At 40.4% G+C, this 22,857-nt stretch overlaps 3 protein-coding genes across 4 annotated transcripts in view; 1 reads left to right on the top strand and 2 right to left on the bottom strand.

Moving 5' to 3' along the window:
* Positions 1–8,288, bottom strand: part of kif28 (kinesin family member 28) — a 46,510-nt gene extending 38,222 nt beyond the window's left edge. Inside the window, 4 exon segments of the mRNA XM_078405879.1 lie at positions 1,172–1,207; positions 5,692–5,898; positions 7,413–7,604; positions 8,235–8,288. Coding sequence (XP_078262005.1) covers positions 1,172–1,207; positions 5,692–5,898; positions 7,413–7,604; positions 8,235–8,288 — 489 coding nt within the window.
* Positions 1–22,857, top strand: part of adss2 (adenylosuccinate synthase 2) — a 612,379-nt gene that overhangs the window by 249,889 nt on the left and 339,633 nt on the right. The gene's annotated exons all lie outside the window — the stretch shown is intronic.
* Positions 16,455–22,857, bottom strand: part of ahctf1 (AT hook containing transcription factor 1) — a 103,631-nt gene continuing 97,228 nt past the window's right edge. For both annotated transcript variants that reach the window (XM_078405365.1, XM_078405366.1), the window contains exons 33-36: positions 19,693–21,604; positions 18,648–18,766; positions 18,174–18,307; positions 16,455–17,777 (exon numbers count right to left, since the gene is read on the bottom strand). In XM_078405365.1, the coding sequence (XP_078261491.1) occupies positions 17,561–17,777; positions 18,174–18,307; positions 18,648–18,766; positions 19,693–21,604 (2,382 nt within the window). In that variant the 3' untranslated portion in view covers positions 16,455–17,560. The remainder of the gene's footprint in view (positions 17,778–18,173; positions 18,308–18,647; positions 18,767–19,692; positions 21,605–22,857) is intronic.

Below are 22,857 nucleotides of genomic sequence, written 5' to 3'. Positions count from 1 at the left end.
GCTTTTTGCTACTTAGTTCAGTTCAAGTTCTTTTCAATATCTTCTGTTTCCCTGCTCCAGCCTAGATTAGCCATCTGGCAATTCTGGCACAACACTGATCCACTCCTTGTTTACATTTCTTTTTATTGGTTCTGTTTTGTATGTGTTATTCATGATATCACTGTGCTGCTAACTCAGGTGAAGTCTCATCTTGCAACAACCTCGAGTGTCCATTTCCAACAAACAGTCTCGGCGAATGGCAGATGGTAGGTTGGACTGGATACCTGACCACACTGTCACGGTTACAGATAATAAAGTGCCCATAACTCACATGAAAATTGAGGACCAAAATATACTTTGGCATGGAACCCACGGCATGAATTTGAGTTAGTGGACCAGGGCTGAGTTTTAGTCTCAGTCTGGCAATGACTGATATTTCACTGCCGAAGAATAGCATTTCTTGATAAGGAAGTTTTAGCCAAAGGACAGCTCAGCAAATGAAGATTCATGTAACCACATACATAAAGGGATAATTCTTTAAACATAGTCTATATGAACACCTCCAGACCACGACTCCCATAGATAATACTACACTTGAGGCAACTAGAAACTCCTGTTTCTAATTAACCAAAGTACCGTTGACATGTAATATACTATTTACTTATTTATTTCACTATGGATCATATTATAGTTAAGGAGCAAAAAATCTTGGCATTGTTTAATTGCTAATAAAATACACATCTGGAACACTGAATTCCAACACAGTGGAAAATTTGTTCAGCTTATTCCCTTGCATACTTGCCTTTTACTTTCCAGCACCAAAGCAGTTATTTAATGAACATAGTAGAACACAAAGAGCTCAATTAACTCTGTGGGTCAGGCAGTATCTCCTATTCATCTCTAGCCTGTGTCACTTACTCCGTTCCTCTGCTAATTAAACCCCCTCCCCTCAACTGTATCCACCTATCACTTGCCAGGCTCCCCACCCCCACACTACAATCAGTCTGAAGAAGGATCCCAATCAGAAACGTTCAAAGATGCTGCCTGACCCACTGAGCTACTCCAGCACTTTTTGTTTTACTCAAGACTCTAGCACCTGCAGTTCAGTGTGTTCCTACTTAATGCTCATACCTGTGGTAAGATTGAATAGTATTGAAAAATTACATTAATGACAGTAAAGAGCAAAGATTACCTTTTCATTATAGATTTCCAGCATGCTGAAATAAATCTGTGGGGAAAAAAATATCCAGAAATTCAGTGTCATTTTACACTTATCATAATAACACATTAATAGCATATCAACACTCCCCCTCCCCCTCCCCCTCCCGCCTGTGTTCACCTCTTACCAGTCATGCATTGTCCTCCCCCTCCTCTCTCCCAGCTTCCCCCCCCCCCCCCCCCCCAATTATCACCCAAAATGTCTCCTATCTAGGCTTATATTCACTGGAATTTAGAAGGATGAGAGGGAAATTTATAGAAACATATAAAATTCTTCAAGGATTGGACAGGCTAGATGCAGGAAAAATGTTCCCGATGTTGGGGGAGTCCAGAATCAGGGGTAGGCCATTTAGGACTGAAATGAGGAAAAGATTTTCCACCCAGAGTTGTGAATCTGTGGAATTCTCTGCCACAGAAAACAGTGGAGGCCAATTCACTGGATGTATTCAAGAGAGTTAGATTTAGCTCTTAGGGCTAATGGAATCAAGGGATATGGGGTAAAAGCCAGAACGGAGTACTGATTTTGGATGATCAACCATGATCACATCGAATGGCGGTGCTGGCTGGAAGCGCCGAATGGCCTACTCCTGCACCTTGTTTCTATGTTTCTATGTTATCCACATTCTCAAGGGATGCTGCGTGACTTGCTGAGTTACTCCAGCACTTTGTGCCTTTTTTTGTCAACCATCATCTGCATTTCTATGTTTCTGTACAATAACGGTCTTGTCTCCCTAACAATATTAACCTCTTCAGATGGTGATTCACTTTCTATGTTTTCAAACAATGACAATATTATACCGTCAGGGTAACTCAAGCACCTTCTGTTTAACTGGGTTATATCAGAAACCACAGCAACAATTAAGCATTTGGGAATAATCCCAAGTCTGAATTTGCAACCTCTTCTTGTAGTTGTACAAACATTGGTTGGACCACACTTAGAATATTGTGTACGGTTTTGCTTGACAAACAACAAGAGGGCTGTGGTACCAATAGAGAGTGCAGAAGAGATTCATTAGGATGTTGCCTGGAATGGAGAACTGTAGTCATAAGGAGAGATTGGACAGGTTGGGACTATTCTCACTGGAATGTAGGACGCTGAGAGCTCATTTTACGAAGGGGATTAGGTAGGAAAAAAATAATCAATAAATTTGTACCTAGGGCAAGAGTGTTTAAAGGAACAAGAGGGGAAAGGTTTAAGTTGAGGGGAGAAATTTAAAGGAGAACTGAGGGGCATGATTTTCACATAGGGGGTTGTAAACATTTGTAACAAGCTACCAAAGGAGGTAGTAGAGGCAGATACAATTACAATGTTTAAAAGACATTTGGGTAGGTTCTTAGGTAAGAATGGTATAGAGGTAAGAATGGGCCTGGTGCAGGCAAATGGGGTTAGCGTAGATGGGTCCAACAATCCACATGGAGAAGGTGAGCCATTTCTCTGTTGTATGTTTCTATGATTTCGTGAATTAACACCATTAATTTATTCAGAAATATTGAGTAGAGAATGTGTGCTAATTTGTCAGTGTGATGCTGTTTGCCTGTATTTAATCCAGTGAACATGCACCTCAGGCTGAAATATTAATCATTAGGGATATCCCATGCCTAAGCATTTTGTGGTAAATGTTTACGACACCAAATGCTGTTATTCAATTTGAGAGACACCGGTTCCCCGAGACCAACCAGGTGATTGCTTCCTTACTATTTTTATGCTTCAGCCCCAAACTACCTTTCATACCTTCACAGCCATTCTTTCTCTCTTTTGCTTTCTGTAGCCTTTCTCATGCTTTCCTGATTGCCTTTCGCTTTTCTACTTGGGTTTTTATTTTTGTTCCTCATTGGGTTAGGAAAGGAACCAAAGACAAAGCAAGATGAAATCCATGTACTTCTTGTGTGGTTGGAATTTAAAATACATTTCATGATAGAAAGGTAGAGTCAGATCGAGTTTTAACCTTGAAATTGGATGAAGAAAAGAAAATGCAGGATTGGATCTAATTAGATTGTTTTTCCATAGAACTGATTGCTGTTCTAGTCGATCATTATATATAGACGTTGCTGTTAACTATAAGTCTATCTCCAACGTCCTGAGGTGGAGGTGGTGATACTATGATGCCCAAGCTCAGTAATGATCTGAAACATTTGCAGTCTTGACTTCTCAGCATTCCTGTGCAACTCTTTTTGGTGTTGTTACTCAGTGAGATTTGTCATGCCAACTCCTCCATCCATCTCTTCTCCCCTCTATTTACATTCATTTAAACTGCAATACGTTGCTGCATTTGATCTTACGTAAAAGATTCTGGATACGGACAGTGCAAATGTGATATACATTGGGAATATCTTAAAGCATCAGCCACAGAGCAGCCTGAGAATGGTACAGAATTCATATGCACAAGAACGGCCCATTTTATTTATTTATTCGTGCTATCACACAACTGTTTGTCAATAGCGAGCAAATTTTAGTGCCACGTCGTTGGCCTCTGCAAGATCCTTTACAGTGCATGTGTCATGCAGTATGTCACAGCTCAGGAGATGTTCCATAGTCTGGAGGCTCCACCCCCACTCTCAGTCTGCCACACCACACACTGTATCCATCAGTACCAACAGCCCATTACTTCAAAGCAATTATACAGCAATAAAATGGAAAATCTAATCCCGCTGGGAGGAACACAAGAACACAAACAGGAGCGGGACACCTGGCCCCAACACCTGCCCAGCGATCAATACCATAATGGCTGATCTGCCTCAAGCTTCAGCTTCTCTCATGTGCCATTCCCCATAGCCTTCAATTCCCTGATCTTTCAAAAATGTATCTACATTGTCTTTACTTGCCATAATTCATCCTCTGCAGCCCTCCAGTGGCAAATTCATTTAGTTTTTCCAGACACTTGGAGAAGATATTCCTAAAACTCCTGTTATCAATGACTGACCACCTAACTGGTAACTATGTCCCTTGTGCAAGACTCTGCCATCAGTAGAAGCATCTCAACGACTCTATCATTCCTCTCAGGATCTAATATATTTCATAGATCACCGCTGGTTGATATCCAGGGATTTTCCCTCTCCACCATAACACCTGGAGCTTGCTAACCTTCTGTAATGATCTTGATTGTTCATCTTAATGCCTGGCATCCTAACATCTTAATATTAATGTTCATTCAATTTAGTCATCATTTTGATTCTAGCCTATTTGGGGGAGGGGGGTTGATAATTAACAGACCTATGAGAGGGGTTAGATGGTTGATAAATCAATGGTCCTTTTAACATCAGTTATCCGAGCAGTTAATTATACCAAACTTCTGAATCAAGTAGTTACAAAAGAAAGATGGGATAATTAACCATTTTAACAATTTCTAAAACTTTTTTTAAAAATTCGAACTGTATCACATAATTACAGTCCATCTCTATCCATGTGCACTATGCATCTCAAAGCTGTACATAGAACAAGCAGCACAGGAGCAGGCACTTCAACTTACGAGACACAAGGGATCTTGAGCAGAAACAGAAAGTGTTAAGAACTTAGCACAACAGGCAGCATTTGTGGAAAGAATGGATCAGATCCATTAGACTAATTGAAGTAGGGGGGGAGAAAGCTGGTTGGGGCAGGACAAAGACTGACAAATTGTAGGTGGATACACAAGTTGCAGGAGTGATTGTTTAGCAGATGGGTTCAATAAATGACAAAGGTTTGAGGTAAAAAGACAAAAGGGAGCCAGATAAGAAGAGGAGTGAAATAAAAAGTAGAAGGGAGGGATATGGGTGGAAGGGGAAGGGGGTGGGCTTGGGGTTTGGAGATGAATGTGGGGAGGAAGGGAAAGAAGCGGAGTGACAGTAGAGTGGGATGGTGAGAGAAATGTGAGTGGACTGCAATGGGAGGGGGCACAGGAACGAGAGGGCGTGTATTGAAATTGGAGAATTCAATGTTCATAAGTTACTCATGTTTATTAGTTTGTAAGTTACTCAAGTGAAACATGGGACAGGTTGGGTGGGAATTGATCGTTGAGTTGCAGAGGGAATAGTCTCTTGAGAAAGTGGTGGGAATGGGAAGATGTGAGTGGTGCTGGGATTAGGTATACCATATCAGGTATACCATAATGGTATACCATATCAGGTATACCATAAACACCTTCTTTACCTGCCTTTCTATTTGTGTTGAATAGACACAATGCTGGAGTAACTCAGCACGACAGGCAGCATCTCTGGAGAGAAGGAATGGGTGACGTTTTGGGTCGAGATCCTTCTTCAGACTAAAGAATGCTCCTAAAGGTCCTGTCACTGTATACCTTCTGCTTACCATCGACCTCCCAAAGTGCAACACTTCACACTTACCTGGATTAAACTCCATCCGCTATTTCTCTGCCCGCATTTCCAACTGGGCTATATCCAGCTGCGTCCTTTGACAGCCCTCCTTACTTCTGCAACTCTGCCAAAGTTTGTGTCGCTTGTAACCTTCCACCAATTACCTATTAATCTCAAATGACCACTGCAAACCTTAGTTCTTACCTGGTACTGTCTATCGCATTCTTGTTCTTGTTTAATTGCTTTGAACAACTCGTCACAAATTAATGGGATTATTCCTCTGTTTTTTCCATAGCCAATCATGGAGTAACTTTTTCCTGAGCCAGTCTGTCCATAGGCCAACAGTGTAGTGTTGTATCCCTGCCATGCATTGCTCAACAATTCTTGGCCCAGATCATCGAACACCATTCTCTAAAGAAGCAAATTTGAAAGTTACACATTTGTCTTGATGCTCATCCTTTCCTGACCTGAGAAATGTGACCCCACGTTGATGCAGAAATTCCCTAGAAAGAATGCCATCTTCCAGCCTTGAACTATAACCATTAACACTCTTGTTAAATGAATAGCAGCTTTGAAAATGTTCAGTTATGCCCCCAACACCAGCAGTGATTGCATGAGAGATGCAGGCTTTTATAATCCTTTTTGTGAAGTAGTGCTTCTCAATACCATCCCCAAACAACCTGCCTTTAATTTCAAAGTTATTCTTCACCAGAGGAAAGAGTTTCTCTTTATCTTCCCCATCAAGTTTTCTAAATCATTTTAAACACATCAGTGATATTAAATTATCCTTGATTTAAGGGAAGCACGACCACTTCAATGGAGTGTAACTGAACCATCCTACCACAACAAGAGAGCAGCCCCGAACTACTATCTACCTCATTGGAGACCCTCGGACTATCTTTGGTCGGACTTTACTGGCTTTACCTTGCACTAAATATTATTCACGTTACTTCCTTTATCATGTGTCTATACATTGTGGATGACTCGATTGCAATCAAGTATTGCCTTTCCGCTGACTGATCAGCACGCAACAAAAGCTTTTCACTGTACCTCGGTACAGGTAACAATAAACTAGACTGGACCACAGTTGAGTTCTGTATTTTTAATCTTGGCACTGACTCAAGAGCAAAATCATCAGTCTGATCTTTAACCTTGTGATTGGTTCCAGCTAGTGCCTAGAATATTTTACAAATGCGACCAATCACAAAGATGAAATAGGCCAAAATGTACCAAAAACACATTTGCAAATCAATATTTTTGATAAATTCTGAATTGAAGTCAGTGCTTAAGTTTGACAACTATTTTAATTCTTAATTGCAGTTTATAGTTAGGCAAAACTTTCTCTTAGCTCATTAAATGATTTACCCAGGTTGATGTAAAGGCATTGCTACATTTGCTATTTATTGTCCATCTAACTGCTGTGGAAACAAGCACTTTACAGTATCAGAAATCAGCCAGAATAAGAAACCAAAAAGAGGAAACAAAGCTTTTATCTGTACTTGAATGAAGGGGCCAATAGATCCTTGCAGGTAGATCTCCAATAGTGCCAATGCAAGAGAATCCCTCAGATTATTACAACCCTCATTGGAAATACATATAATTTTCTACCATTGATTACAAAAACTGTTACAATTTATCACTCAGAAGCTTGAGAAATTACAAAAGACATCCATTCACCTACATGATTTTGAGAAATTGGATTTCCAAGATTTCCTAGAGGTAAACCATGTCTCAAACCTCTTATGACAAAACATAATAGCAAGTGGACTCCAGCTAGAACAAAATACTTCATTCAAATGGATTTTTCAGATGTGTTTGTGTCTCATCTGCGGCAGAACATTTGGACTAATCCCATGTTGGAGTTAGCACTCTAGACTGTTGAATAAAAAAGACTGGGGTTGGCCAAGATCTGTGCATCATCCCACCTGGTCTGCATATTTGCTGGTAGCTCCATCAGGAACAAGAATTCCTTGCTCATTCTTAATAAATCCGCTGTGTGACCAGTAGGCCATGTCAAAAGTGAACGTTTTAGTGTCGCTCCGATTTCTGGGGTTCCAAATTGTGAGGCTGTTTAAAGCCATGGAGATGATGCAACCACATCCTGCGTCTTTCTCAGTCTGTTAAAAGTAAGAAAGCAAAGAGGTTAGGGGGTCACACAATGTTTAAATGTTTTTATGTCAGTATGTGTGAACATCCAGGGCAACTTTAGATTGTCGAGAGGGTAGTTACCCTGTGGAATTTGATTGCAGAAAGTAGTGGAGGCCAAATAATTTTAGTGTACTCAAGGAGGTGGGTAAACTTGTTTAATGAAAAGGGTATCAGTAGGTATTTGGAGGAGGAAGAGTAAATGACCACCTATGATTAACAGCTCTTGCTTTCTCATGTTTTTATGTATCTAGTCCTAAGGTGGCAGGGGAAAGGAAGGGTTACATCCTCCCTGATCTAAAAGTTGGATATTGACGTGACCAGAATTAATAATGTCCAACAAATACAGGTGTGAAATTGCAATTGCCTTCGTATATCCATAGGCTGCAGTTCTGACCAAATCTGTGTGCCCCTGAAACTTCAACTGTGCATATGAAAGAAGATTTGGGCTATTTCTTCCCTATTTAAATGTATATTTAAACTCGAACAATGACTCCCTATTTTGTTACAAAATATTTGTGAAAAAGTTAAAAATAAACTCTAATTTCTTGAATTCCTTTTCTGTTTAGCATTTGAAAAATTTGTGTATAATGTTCACTCACCTGGTTAAAGGCTCTAACACGTACAGCCACTCTCACACTGTCCACACTTGGCATTTTTCATACTTCATTCATTTTCCTTTCCGCAGAAACCAATAATGGATAAATAATACAATGCTCCAGCCGTTTGGTTAGACCAGGTGTTTAATTCAATACTGAACTTGTCTTTTTAAGAGCTGTTCGTCTTTCACATCACTTTGTGTAGTTATGCGTGACCGTGCAGTGGAAGGAGAATCAAAATGGTAGCCTGGTATCAAATGTAGCAGCTGAGTAGGGTAAGAGAAAGGTGTTGGCAGCAAAGCATATCAAACGTGGGAAAGCTAAATACAAAGAACAGTCCCTTACCACCACTATTATTTAAACATCATTTTAAGAAGAATTGCATGGGGAAGAGACAGCCCAAATTTCACATTTTTCATTTATTTTTTTAAGTCTGCAATTTTGGACCAAGTGCTAATATGTATGGGAATGCATTATTCAGAATGATAAAATAATAATTAAATGGTAAACCTGAAACTTGATCAGGATAAATATAAGGCTTCTCTAGTGACTGAACGGTTGTAAAGGATTCTGAAACTAGTTTTGACCATCTCAAACATTTTAATATAGAGAGAATTGAAAAACTATCATAGTCCTGACTTCAGAGATTATGCTCCAGAAGTGGGCAAACACAAATTTTAAACATTATAAAAATGGCAAGACTCTATTATTTTCTAGTTATGCAATAACTAAATTGGTTCTCTTATCTTAAATTTTGTTAATTAAACACAACAAAAGACATTTTGGTGAAAAATGATCAACCAAGTATGAATTTTGCAAAAGAGTCACCTTGGTAGCAAATAAATTTATACTGCACATCTTTGATGGAATTAGAGGTATTTTGAGAGCATGGCTTATAAATGACACAATAGATAATATACAAGCAAAATTGTAAAGATCCTTTCATATCAAATAAGCATCAGGACGTATTGTACCTTGGAATCATTGAATTTTACTTCAGGGACCATTCTGTTCATCAATCCAGGTTGAAAACTATTGAAACTAATCACTTTTATTGATTCTCAATCCATGTCTTTGCTCATTAAAACACAGCTCCCTGCACCAGAAAAGGTTAAACTAATATAAATGCATCTCCTTCAAACTGACTCTTGGCTGCAACCAGGGAACAGTGGTACAGCAGAGGGCGGCATGATAGCACAGTGGTAGAATTGCTGCCTTTCAGCGCCAGAGACCCGGGTTCAATCCTGACCATGGGTGCTGTCTGGCGGGAGTTTGTACATTCTCCCCGTAACTACGTGCGTTTTCACAGGGTGCTCTGGTTTCCACCTATACTCCAAAGATGTACAGGTTTGTCGGTTAATTGGCTTCAGTTACCATTGTGAATTGTCCCTCGTGTATAGGATAGTGCCAGTGTATGGGGATCGCTGGTCGACGCGGACTCGGCGGGCCGAAGGACCAGTTTCCATGCTGTATCTCTAAACTAAACTAATTTCTCAAATGCCTTTGTGTATTTACAGTCACCAGATATATCAGTACTCATCAAACGGAACAGTTGTTTCGTAATAACATTAAAAGCTTTTAATCATCTATCATTTCCTAAGTCATTGTTTCAGTGTGCAAGATTACAGGTTTTGCATCGTTAGAATATTGCCAGCATTCTCAAAGCTTTACCATTGCGTGGACTGAACAGAGGCATCGGGGCGAGGTAGATGGGGTGGTATCTACCTCGTGGTAAACTTTTCGTGGTGCTCAGATGTAGCAGTCCGGTCCAACTCCTGCTCTCCACATCTGGAGCACCTGGTGGTGAAGTGCCAGCCCTTCTACCTCCCAACGGAATTCAACTCCATTATCATGAAAAGTCTACATCCGACCCCAGGCAGACATTCATCTCACACTGGAGCAGCTGCACGCCGTGGTCAACAAACACCAGATGGTGTGGTCTGATGCCTTTCCCATCATTGCCGTCGACTTCAATAAAGCCAGTCTGAAGAAATCACTCCCCAACTATCACCGTCAGCACGAGTCCTGCAGCACTAGATGAGAAAACACCGTCGACAACTGCCATACCACCAGCATGGATGTCTAACACTCCATCCCTGGTGAGGCAAAATCACAGGGCAACATAAGACACAGCGAAGCATCACACCAGATGAGCTCAATGCGTTTTACGCACACTTTGATAGGGAGAACACTGATGTGCCCCATAGGCCCCCATAACCCGCTGCCCACGATGAGTAAGGTGATGTGCCTCAATGACTATTGACCATGTTACAAGAGCTACAAGAGGAAACCCCCCCCCCCCCCCCCCCCCCGCTCCTTGGACAATCGTCAGCTGACCAACGACCTGAACGGGTTTTACTGCAGGTTCCAGAAACAGAAACATAATCCTGGGATCCCCTCCTCCCCCCCCTCATTCATCCCTTCACACGTACTCTCAGACTGACTCCAGTTTGCAAAGACTGGTCCCTTCCCCACCCACTCCTCCTCAAGCAGCAATTCCCACCTACTCAGACTGACTCGTTTGCAAAGACTGGCCCCTTCGCCCCCCCACCCCTCTGCAATCACCAATTTGCACATAATCACAGCCTGACTTCAGACTGGGCCCTCGTCCACTGCCCAACATCAGTCTGACCACTTCTCCATCTCCAACAACAGAAATTGCAGAGGTGGAGAGGCCAGAACCAGGGGTCACAGCTTAAGGATAAGGGGGAAGTCTTTTAGGACCGAGATGAGAAAACATTTCTTCACACAGAGAGTGGTGAGTCTGTGGAATTCTCTGCCACAGAAGGTAGTTGAGGCCAGTTCATTGGCTATATTTAAGAGGGAGTTAGATGTGGCCCTTTTTGCTAAAGGGATCAGGGGGTATGGAGAGAAGGCAGGTACAGGATACTGAGCTGGATGATCAGCCATGATCATATTGAATGGCGGTGCAGGCTCGAAGGGCCGAATGGCCTACTCCTGCACCTATTTTCTATGTTTCTATATTCAGGAAACAGAAAAGCCGGAAATCTCCAGGACCCGGACAATGTTTCCCTCTCTACCCTCAAGTTCTGTGCCGAACAACTGGCTCCGATCTATACAGCTATTTTCAACCAGTCCCTACAAACCTGCACTGTCCCTGCCTGCTTCAAGGTCTCCACTATTGTCCCTGTACCCAAAAAGACAAGGATCTCTGTTCTTAATGACTACAGGCCTGTCACACTGACCTCTGTAGTCATGAAGACCTTTATGCTGGCCCAACTGAAAAACATCACAAACCCCCTGCTGGACCCTCCGCAGTTTGCATACAGGGCTAATAGATCGGTGGATGATGCAGTCAACCTAGGCCTGCACTTCATCCTCCAACACCTAGACCGCAAGGGGACCCATGCCAGGATTCTGTTTGTGGACTTTAGCTCTGCATTTAACACCATTGTGCCAGATCTACTACACTCCAAACTCTCCCAGTTGACTGTGCCTGAACCCCTCTGTCAGTGGATCATCAACTTCCTGACAGACAGGAAGCAGCATGTGAGGCTGGGAAAACACATCTCGGACCCGCAGACCCTCAGCATAGGAGCACCGCAAGGCTGCGTACACTCTCCCCTCTCCTTTATTCTCTCTACACCAACGACTGCACCTCCACAGACTCCTGTCAAGCTCCTCAAGTTTGCAGATGACACAACCCTGATTGGACTGATCCAGGATGGGGAGGAATCTGCCTACAGATGGGAAGTGACACAGCTGGCATCCTGGTGCCATGGCAACAACCAGGAACTAATTGTAGACTTTCGAAGAGCTCCACCTCCCCTCCCCCCACTCACCATCAACAACACCATAGTCACATCTGTGGAGTCATTTAAGTTCCTTGGAACCATCATCTCCAGGGACCTTAACTGGGGGGGGGGGCAATCATCGACTCCACAGTCAAAAAGGCCCAACAGAGGATGTACTTCCTGCGGCAACTGAGGAAACACAATCTGTCACAGGCAATGATGGTCCAATTCTATACTGCTATCATTGAGTCCATCCTCACCTTGTCCATCATGGTTTGGTTTGGCTCAGCCAAACACGATATCCGGAGGCTGCAATGGATCGTTCGATCAGCTGAGAAAGTTATTGGCTGCAACCTTCCCCTTCTCCCCCCTCCCCCCCCCATTGACAAAGTGTATACTGCAAGGGGCAGGAAGTGAGCAGGCAAGATCATCTTTGACCCCTCTCATCCTGGCCACAAAATCTTTGAAGCACTTCCCTCTGGAAGGCGACTCCGGACTGTCAAAGCAGCCACAGCCAGACATAAAAACAGCTTTTTTTCCCACGAGTAGTAGTTCTACTTAATAACTAGTCAGTAGTCTCTTTTTTGCTCTGGTTTTTTTCACCCACACGTTCAGACCATAATGTTGTGTCCTTATTGTTTTAATGTGTTTGCTTTATTCTTAATTGTTAACTGTATGTTTGTGTTGTCATTTGTGAGCAGAGCACCAAGGCACATTCCTTGTATATGCACATACTTGGCCAATGAACGCATTCATTCATCCATGTTCATGATGAAGAGTGCTTTGAGAAGTTGGTTATGGCGTGTATTAACTCTGACCTTAACAAGAACCTGGACCCACTATAATTAGCCTACCACAACAGGTCAATGGATGATGCAATTTCACTGGCTCTTCACTCTACACTGGATCACTTGGGCAATAAAAACCATATACATCAGGCTTTCATTCAGATTACAGCTCGGCGTTAAACATAATTTCCTCCAAACTAGTTACCAAGCTCACAGAACTCTGTGCATCCCTCTGCAACAAGATTCTCGACTTCCTCATCAACAGACCACAACTTGTATGTATTGGTAGAAACATCTCAAGGCTGCGTGCTGAGCTGCCTGCAAGGACTTCAAGGCTGAATGCTCAGCCCTCTGCTCTACTCATACTATACTCAAGACTGTTCCAAGACCATCTTCAAATTTGCCAACGACACCACCGCTGTTGGACGAATAACAGATGAAGACGAGTCAGAGTATAGGAGGGGTCACCGAGAACAAAGGGGGGACTCGGCGTGAGGGAGGCATCTGTGGCCAAGTGCACATCTGTGGTGAACCGCTGCGAGCAGAAGTTAAAACTACCCGATTAACTGTTTGTATCTTTGTCAGCGCCAGAAATGTGGCAACTCTTGTGTACTGCCTAGGTGGTCAGCTGTATGATTTTGCCAGGTTGTATGCAAAACAAAGAATTTCACTGTACCTAGCTAGGTACATGTGACAATAAAGTATCATTGAACAGTTGCTGCCTCAAAAAGGTAGCCAGAATAATCAGAGACCCACACCACCCTGGTAATGCACTCATTTCAATTCTGCCACCATGAAGAACGGATAGGAGCTTGAAAACCACAACATCCCGCTTCAGGAACAACTTCTTCCCTTCAATCAGCAGGCTATTAAATACCTCCAACCTCCAAATAAGCTCCGAACTACATAGTCTAGGGAGCATTATTTTTGCCTTTGCACTATTATTGTTTGTTTTCATTTTTAAAAAATATTAAAAATACAATTGTAATATAATCACTTGTGTGTCAGACGGAGGCAATAAAGATTGGGCACATCAGTGACACCCCGATCCTGAAAATTAATTTATGGAATCCAGTGTAGTGTTTTTAAATAGAAAATAACAAAGAAACTGGCCTGAAAAAAAAGAAAATGTTATGATTTATTCTTATATTTTATTTCCTTCTTAAATCTCATTATCTGTACTGACTACGTAACTTTACCCCTGGCTCACTTGTCCTTTCCTTGTTTATGAAGGGTAGCGGAACAATATTGGAGATCATTAAAATCTAAAGTAAAAACAGAAAATGCTGTCAAACAGGATCTGTGGAGAGAGAATGTTTTAACCTATCAGTTCAAAGAACTAACCAGATTAGAATCAAGTAGATGAAAATTAATTGATTTTGAAACATTACCTATTTCTGTGTTTGGATTGCTGTCGAACATGCTGAGTACTTGCAGTAGCTTTGGTGTAGAGTCAGAGGTGTACAGCTTTGGCATGGTGGGAAAGTTCTGGACTTTGTGTTAGGAATGCACATTCAAGGCTGTGGCTCATCGACTACAACTCGGCGTTCAACATCACCCCTCCAAATTTGTTTTCAAGCTCCGGGTACTTGAGCAACAAAAGTGTTGCACAGTGGCGCAGTATAGTTGCTGCTTTCCAGTGCCAGAAACCGGTTTCAATCCCCAATAAGGCTGTGATCTGCATGAAGTTTGTACATTCTTCCTATGATCACGTGGGTTTTCTCTGGATGTTCCGCCTTCCTCCCACATTCCAAAGACGTGCAGGTTTATAGGCTAATTGTCTTCTGTAAATTGCCACCAGTGTGTAGAATGCAAAACTGGGATAACATAGAACTTGTGCATAGGTGATCATTGGTTGGCACAGATCCGGTGGGCCGAAGGGCCTATTTCCACACTGTATCTGTAAACTGGGTCTTTGTACATCCCTATGCAACAGGATCCTCGACTTCCTCATCAACAGACAACAATCAGGAAGATTTGGCTACACTTCCTCCTTGACAACCATCAACACTGCCTGATACATCATGGGTACCGATCAAAGGGATCTATAGGATGCACTGCCTCAAAAAGGCAGCCAGCATCATTAAGGACTCACACCACCCTGGCCATGCTCTCATTTCACGGCTACCATCAGGAAGGATGTACAGGAGCCTGAAAACGGTGACCTTCAGATTGAAGAACAGCTTCTTCCCAACAACCATTTGGCTCCTGAACAATAGACACAAAACTATGAACACTTTTGATTGCACGAAGGACTTCGGGCATTTTTGGATTTATGTACTTAAGTTTTATTTGTTTTGTTAATGCTATCTATGAACACTGTATTTACAGGCCTGTACTGCTGTAAATAAGAATTTCACCATTTCCATTGTCGATACATATGACAACTTATTGCCGATTGTCTGCTTTAACCAAATTAGGCACTATTGTATAAGTAGAGGAAACAAACAACTGCAGTTGCTGGTTAATACCCAAAAGGACATAAAGTGCCTGAGAACCTCAGTGGGTTAGGCAACATCTTATTGGATTGAGAACATGGATTGGTGACATTTCTTCATATTTCCAGTCCGGAATGGGGACTGGAATCCAGGTGAGTTGAGGGCCTGGGCAGCTGGTGGTTACCTGGGAAAAGTCAATAGACGTTGTCCGTGGGCGGCCGGAGTGCAAGGGTTGGCCATGGAGGTGGTGGCGGCAGGCATGGCGTGGCCTGGGTTGAGGAAGCTATCAAGTGAGAGTTAGATTTAGCCCATCGCTAAGGGAATTAAGGGATATGGGGAAAAAGCCACAACGGGGTACTGATTTGGGATGATCAGTCATGATCATATTGAATGGCACTGCTGGCTCGAAGGGCCATGGCCTACTCCTGCACCTATTTTCTATGTAGGCTGGCGGTGATGGTAGGTCTGGCATGGAGGCTGCAAATGGCCAGGGTAGACGACATAAGCCGGGGGTGATGTGGGCAGCTGTCAGTAGGTCAATCCTATATAACCAAAATCTGTAATAAAGAAATCTGTTAAAATGAGTGTTTACCATATTACAATCCTGAAAGAGATGTAGCAAAGGACTGTAAGGATGATCTTTTAAATCAGGTGGCAACAATGTTGGAAAAAAGGCTTGATGATTTGTGTTTCTATTCGCCGGAATGTTCAGACGAGATTGCAAAATACTGACTTGTATGATTCCAAGTACCCTGATCTGTTATCTTCTCAGAGATATTTAAAAAGCTGAATTATAAGGACACCTCGAATGGAATTTCATGGTAAACCCTGCTGCTAAGCATGTTTTAGCATCCAATAGATTTCTTCCTTCAGATATCTTTTAATTTAGGTTAGAGGCAACAATGATTTAAATAGTAATTGACAGGGTAAAAATGAACTTGCACAATCTGGTTTGCTTACCTGAGAGCAATTCTGTGCAGGTGCAAATATCCCACATATTTTTTCCAGGTTCTAATTCATGAATAAGCAAATAACTGCATCCAAATATATTGGATGAGCACACATACAACCGACATTGAAATTTATAAAAGCTGGAGCGCTCTTTATAAAGAACAAAATAGATACTAACTTAAAAGTAAGATTAAAATAAGTGAGATTTGCCATGTAGAATTGAAGGTTATAGAGAGGATAATAAACACAAAGAATAAAAGGAATCCATTGTGTAGAGAAATTTCAGCAATCTTTTTATTTTTTTAAAATTTGCCTGACTTACCAGTATTTGCTGAGCTATCTCAGTTTGTTGTGATTTGTAGCAGCACGGCAAGCATATCTTGATGAAACCAAATAAACATGATACAAGCATTGTGACAAAAGTAAATACCGTGATGCAACATCACGTGACATAAAATTAGTATGTTACAAAGTTCAGCGAGTTACCTGGGCAAGATTTCAAAAGTCGGCACTTAGCTGTCTTAAATGAACAGAAAATGCTGGATTGCAGGGGAAAATAAAATATCCTCAATACAAAATATTTCCCAGCCCTCTTAAAAATAATTGAAGATCGAATCTCCTGCTTTTTCTCTCACAGGGATCCTTCTTTCCTGTATCAAACCCAAATAATAGATTTCTGTTGGATGTATATTGTAAACGTTATAAAATATCTGCCATCCAAATAGCACAGGGTGCAAACAGATATGAAATACAAGTATTAACGGAATCAGGAAACAGCTTTCTAAACTGGAGGCAATTCCTTACAATGAGGTAATGCCTTCACATATTTAGCAGTGAGATTGTATACAAGGTTATATACCAATTATAGTCTGTTCTCATGATAGACAATGATATATGACAGCTTAAGACAGCTAAGAACCACTTTGAACTGTGCCTCAGATTATTGACAATCTTATTGCATCTAAAATAATCATAAAAACAAACTTTAGAGATGTACAACTGCATATACTGTACCATTTACCCCACTGGCAAAATGTTCCATCACAAAAATGCAAAAACATATCAAACTGCCAAGTATACATTTTATTTATAACTCCCCTAAAATGTCAAAAATATTTACATTTAATTTTATATACGTTAATAAAATGTATGAAGATTCATTACAAAATTAAAATGCGAAACATTTGTCTAAAAACAAAAAAAGCAGTTACAATACTCCACATGGAGCTACAATTCCCCTTACAGACCATTTGTTCATGAAATGTTAAAATAATTTATATAAATTATTTTCCGAAAATTAGATGAACTTCATAAATTCACACAGTTCTGTATACTGTATAACTCTTATATATAAACTGCATCCAAGTATTAAATCGATAAAACAGTAAAACATCTTGTTATAAGGGCCGGTTTACTTTTCTGCGTGTGACTGGTTTTCTCAACATTGGGATCAGTTTTTTCCTCTTATGACGAAGTGTCATCTTATGTTCTACAGACCCAGCATCATCCTCTGCTTCTTTTCTTTTACCGGACAATGAATCCAATGGACTTGCTAAAGGAGAGAGAAATTCAATTTCCACTGATGGTGCTGACCATGAAGCCTTTTTGGTCACTCTGTTGAGACAAAAGCAATACCAGGCCGTTTCACTATCAGCAAGAAATAAATCAGGCACCTTGCATTTTACACGAGGGTTACACCCCCTGCAAAGCGTGTAATTCAAAAGGTGTAAATTAAACATATATATTCAAATAGGCATAAATTTGAGCATGTGATTTTAAAAATACAGCATGCAAATTAGGTTTTGTTGTTAATTAAACAAGCATGTTATTTCAAAAAGGCATAAATTAAACACGCATAAAATGCAAGTTGCTTGTATACGCCTTTAGTAAATAGGAATAAAAATTGGACTGTAGAGCTTAAAAGCTCCGTGCCTCTTTTTAACAGCACAGACTTGCGATGCCACTCAACAATACCCTTGTAATAATTATTTTTGGGTTAATATACATTACCTGGGACTCTTTCTCATTCGAAGTCTTGTGGCTCGACCTCTGGTACATACTTTCTCCCCTCGTTTACTTTTCTCCACTTCCTCTTTTCTAAGCTCTTTTATTTTAGGGATATCATCCTCCAAAATATCCAAATCCTGAAGTGCACAAAAATTATATATTTGCGTCAACAATTTTAAATAAGGAAACACATTTTACTCTTTTACAAACCCAGTAAACCTTCTTGCCAAAAGTGCATTAATCAATGTCAATGATTGTTTATTTATGGATGTAAAATATTGGTCAGTGAAAATTTGAAATAAGGTAACCCATAGGCATTAATTGCTTGCCCAACAGGCTAAATCAGCAATTAAAAACATTTAGCTCAAAACATACTTGCCCTACCTATATGGTTACCCAGAAAATTGTCTTGTTACCCTGAATATTTTTTGCAGTTTAATGTAATTTTATTATATTTGATATAAAAATATTGTTTACCTTCTCTTTCACTGTCTGCAAGGGTGCTTTGCTGGTTCTTCTTCTGGACTTTGTAAGAGGAGTTGAAAAAAGAAACTCTGGCTGCTGCACAGAAGAATCCAGCAATGTGGGTTTCTCAACTATTAATTAAATTGCAAACAAAATCTGTCAATTGATCACCTGCACATTTAGAATAACATCTCTACTATTTAATTATGTCAAAATGCAAATATATTTACAATTGATAATCCTTGAAAATCTCAAAACATAAAAAGCCCAATTTTTTGTTTCATCAGGTGTAATGGCCACTAATTTTAATGCTAGATAGCTAATTGCTTGTTGTAAACTTACATGTGGACCATCATCATATACTCTATCATAAAGGATATTCGTATTGAAAAATTAAAATATTGATGCTTTAATATAAAGCTGGAATGCCAGAAGCAGACTCGGAGCTGTACAACACATAAACAAGCTATCAGCCCAATTTGTCCATGCTAAGAAAGTTGCTAAACCAAACCAGCCTGACATGCTACTGCTTGCCAGATCCCACCAAACCTTTCCTATCCATTTATCTGTCCAAGTGTCTTTTAAATGTCATTATTGCACCTGCCTTCAGCTATTCCTCTGCCACCTTATGTGCAAACTACACCATGTAAAAAGTTGCCTTTCAGGTCCCTTATACATCTTTCCCCCCTCACCACCAATTTTAGTTTTTTCTGCAAAAATAGTAACCATTCTCATCCAAATCGTTAATATAAATAACACTGTGGACCCAGCAACAATCCCTGTGGTACACTACATATTACAGGTCGCCAGTCTGAAAACAAACGTTTATCACCACTCTCTGCCTCCTTTCAAGACAATTTAATATCCAATTGGCCAGCTCACTAGCAAAATGTGAACAATTCAGAATATACTCTGCCACTGTGCACTGCTAAATAACTTCTGTAAACCAAATGAAATGGAATATAGCCATTTGGCAAGTAAAAAACAACAAATTGCCAAGCTTAATGCCACACAAGAAATTAAACATGCACAATTTTAGATTTCTAGACAAAATTACCTTTTAACTTTCTTGATGACCGAGTGACAGGAGGAGAGAAAGCATAAGAATCCTCTTCTGCTAAAATTATCGCATGTGGTTCCGTGTCTTTACCAGATTTTCTCCTGGTTGGTTTGTGGGTAAAAGTCACAGTAAGCTGTTCCTCTTGCCTGTCATCCACAATATCATCTTTGACCACAGACTTTGTTGTTTCTTTGCTTGTGACAGGCCGCCTCCTTCTTGTGTTATCGGATTTAACAGGCAAAGTAACCTCTACATTTGAAGTTAATTCAGCAATATTTTCTAGTGCCACAAGGTGGGTGCCTTTGGCCCTACTTCTTGTAAGTCTGCTGGGTGTAGGCACCACAGGTATGTGCTCATTAATCTCCAACACTGAAAGTGAGTTGTCGAGGAGAGCGCCAACTTCAGAAAGTGTCTTTCTTTTTTGTCTGGAAGACCGTTGAGAAATAGAAGTGACTTCTGCTTTCTGATGTAGTGGCGTTCTCATAGAACTGTTCAAGATGAGCTCTGTATCTGCTCTGATGGCAACACTTCTTCTCGTCGATCTCAAGATAGGAAGCATTTCAATATGTGGCATATTGTCTTCTGCGTCACGTGTTCTACTAATGTTACTTTTTCTAGTGGACCTTGTAGTAGTAGTAGTGTGGAGAGAGTCTGGTTTTTGATCCAGTGGTATGCCTTTATGTTCTTCCACAATTTCATCCATCCCTGTAACAGTTCTTCTTGTACTCCTCCTTGGTGTGGCAGGCATTTTCATTTTAGGCTTAACTTTTTGTATTTCCACTAACACCAGTTCCTCATTATCAAGGGAACTAATTTCACCCACTTTACTTTTTCCTCTTAAGGACCTAGTAGGCATTACCACAGCTTCCATTTGCTTACTCTGTACAACTTTTCTATTAAGTTCCTCAGAATCATCTGCGTTTGTTTCCTTCATTGACTCTCCCTTATGCAAGCCATTTCTCTCTTTTGTTATTCCAGTATCTACCAGAATAGGTGACTTGATGAATTCAGACTTTTCTACATTCGGCTGACCTCCTTTGAGGACCTCAGTCGAGTTATCTCTAGGTTGATCTTCAAGGACTTCCGTTGAATTATCTGTTAGTTGACCTTCTTTAAGGACCTCATTCAAATTATCTGTTGCTTGACCTTCTTTGAGGGCCTCCTTTGAATTATCTATTGGTTGTCCTTCTTTGAGGACCTCTTTCGAATTATCCGTCCATTGACCTCCTTCGAGGACTTCGGTTGAATTATCTGTTGGCTGACCTCCTTTGAGGACCTCTGTTGAATTATCTATTGATTCACCTGCTTTGAAGACCTCTGTTGAATTATCTGTTAATTCACCTCCTTTGGGTACCTCTGGTGAATTATCAGTTAACTCATCTCCTTTGAGGACTTCTGTTGAATTATGTGTTATGTTTACTTTAATTGGATCAGGTACACCAGGTAATGGATCAGCAACTTTATGGTCATCTTCCAGTGGTTCTAGGATAAAAGAATTATGCTTTATACAGAGATGTTCTTCACTTTCAAAAGCATAATTTTCTGGATTCTCTTTAATGGATTCACTAATCTTAGTTTCCAACGATTCAAACAGAACAGCCTTCCTATTTTCAAACAAAGCAGCCTTTTGCTTCACCTCTGTTGATGTTAATTGTTCCACAGCATCTCTATCGCCATCTTTTAATATTAAAGTAATGTTTTCTTGCATATTATGGCACTCCGTAACTCGAACTTCATCCCCTTCAACCTCACTTGTTTTGTCATCAGATTGATCTGGAAATCCAATGAAATGTTCTCCAGCATGTAAAACTGCTCCAAATACAACTGGTTCATGCTGTTTCAGCTCTATAGCAACTGAAGAGCACGACTCTTCAACTGGGGCATCGACATCAAAGCCATCATTGACATTCTGTAATCAGATTAAAGGAATTTTGAAATAAAATATTTGTTGCATTTCTATAAATCATTTCATAAATTATAAGCATGTTGATACACCAGGCATAATGCATTATGCAAGGACGAAATTGTAATTAGTTTTAATGCTCTTACACAGAGGTATAACATGAAAGGAGAAATAATTCAATGTTATTTTACCTCCTTAGGTTATCTTTCTCAAAAAAGATCATTTTCAATCTTCACAGACAAATAAAGACCTCTTAAAATAAGAGGACGAATTGTTAGATTTGCCTCTACTAAAAACTAAGCAAAACAATATTCACGCAGTCCTACTATTCAAAAAGTTTTATTTTGGTATTGCATATGATCATTGCAAGAAAATGAAAACAGGCAAGGTGAAATCAAACCTCACGGGTGAAGAGATACTTTGCCACAATAATAATAGATTTTTCTGCTTCACTTGGGCAATGGAGCTGCTGGTCAATTTTTGTTCCAATAGCATAAAAATAAGAAAGATGCTGCTTCAGTAATTGTAAGCTCCCCTATCTTTTTCAGGATGTTTAGGCTTATCAGCATAACAATTCAGCTGTTCAAAAAAAAAACCCAATCAGCAACTTCTCATGACGAGGAAAGTGCAATAAACTTGGTTGCAGTGGCACTCACATTTACAACCAGGAGTAAAACTATGTGGGAGAGGAATAAAGTGGAGTTCTCCTCCTTGTCTTGAAGCGAGATGAGCAGTGGCATCTAACATCGGAAAGAATAGCAGATAAGCATGCAAAGTTACAGTCAAATGCAAGTAATGTGCATTGAAGAAAATGGGTTTTTAAAATAGCAGAGTTCAAAAAGGTAAAAGATATTCAGATAAAAAAATTAGGCAGTCCAAACTAATGGAGGGAAATAGTAGAATAATTAAAAAGATGTAATCCCATGATTTATAGCATTGAAGTGGTCAAACAAAATAAGAGGGATTATGCTGAATTGTTGGTTTGAAGAGCATCACTGAATGAAAAGTGTATCAGTTAAAAAGACATAGATAAAAAAATCAGTACCAATTATATCTTGGTTTAATTGAAAGAAACCTCATGGAAACTGGTCATTTGGCCTGAATCTACACTGACCATCATTCACACTAGTTTGTTTTCCCACTTCTGCATCCACTCCTGACACACTTGGGTCAAATTACAGAGACCAATTAAACTACAAATCTGCACATCTTTGGGTTGTGCGAGGAAACCAGAGCACCTGGAGGAAACCCATGTGGTC

The sequence above is a fragment of the Rhinoraja longicauda genome, chromosome 9 (assembly GCF_053455715.1).
Source record: "Rhinoraja longicauda isolate Sanriku21f chromosome 9, sRhiLon1.1, whole genome shotgun sequence".
Lineage (NCBI taxonomy): Eukaryota > Metazoa > Chordata > Chondrichthyes > Rajiformes > Arhynchobatidae > Rhinoraja > Rhinoraja longicauda.
The sequence above is the reverse complement of the archived record's forward strand: the minus strand, read 5'-3'. Positions and strand labels throughout refer to the sequence as shown.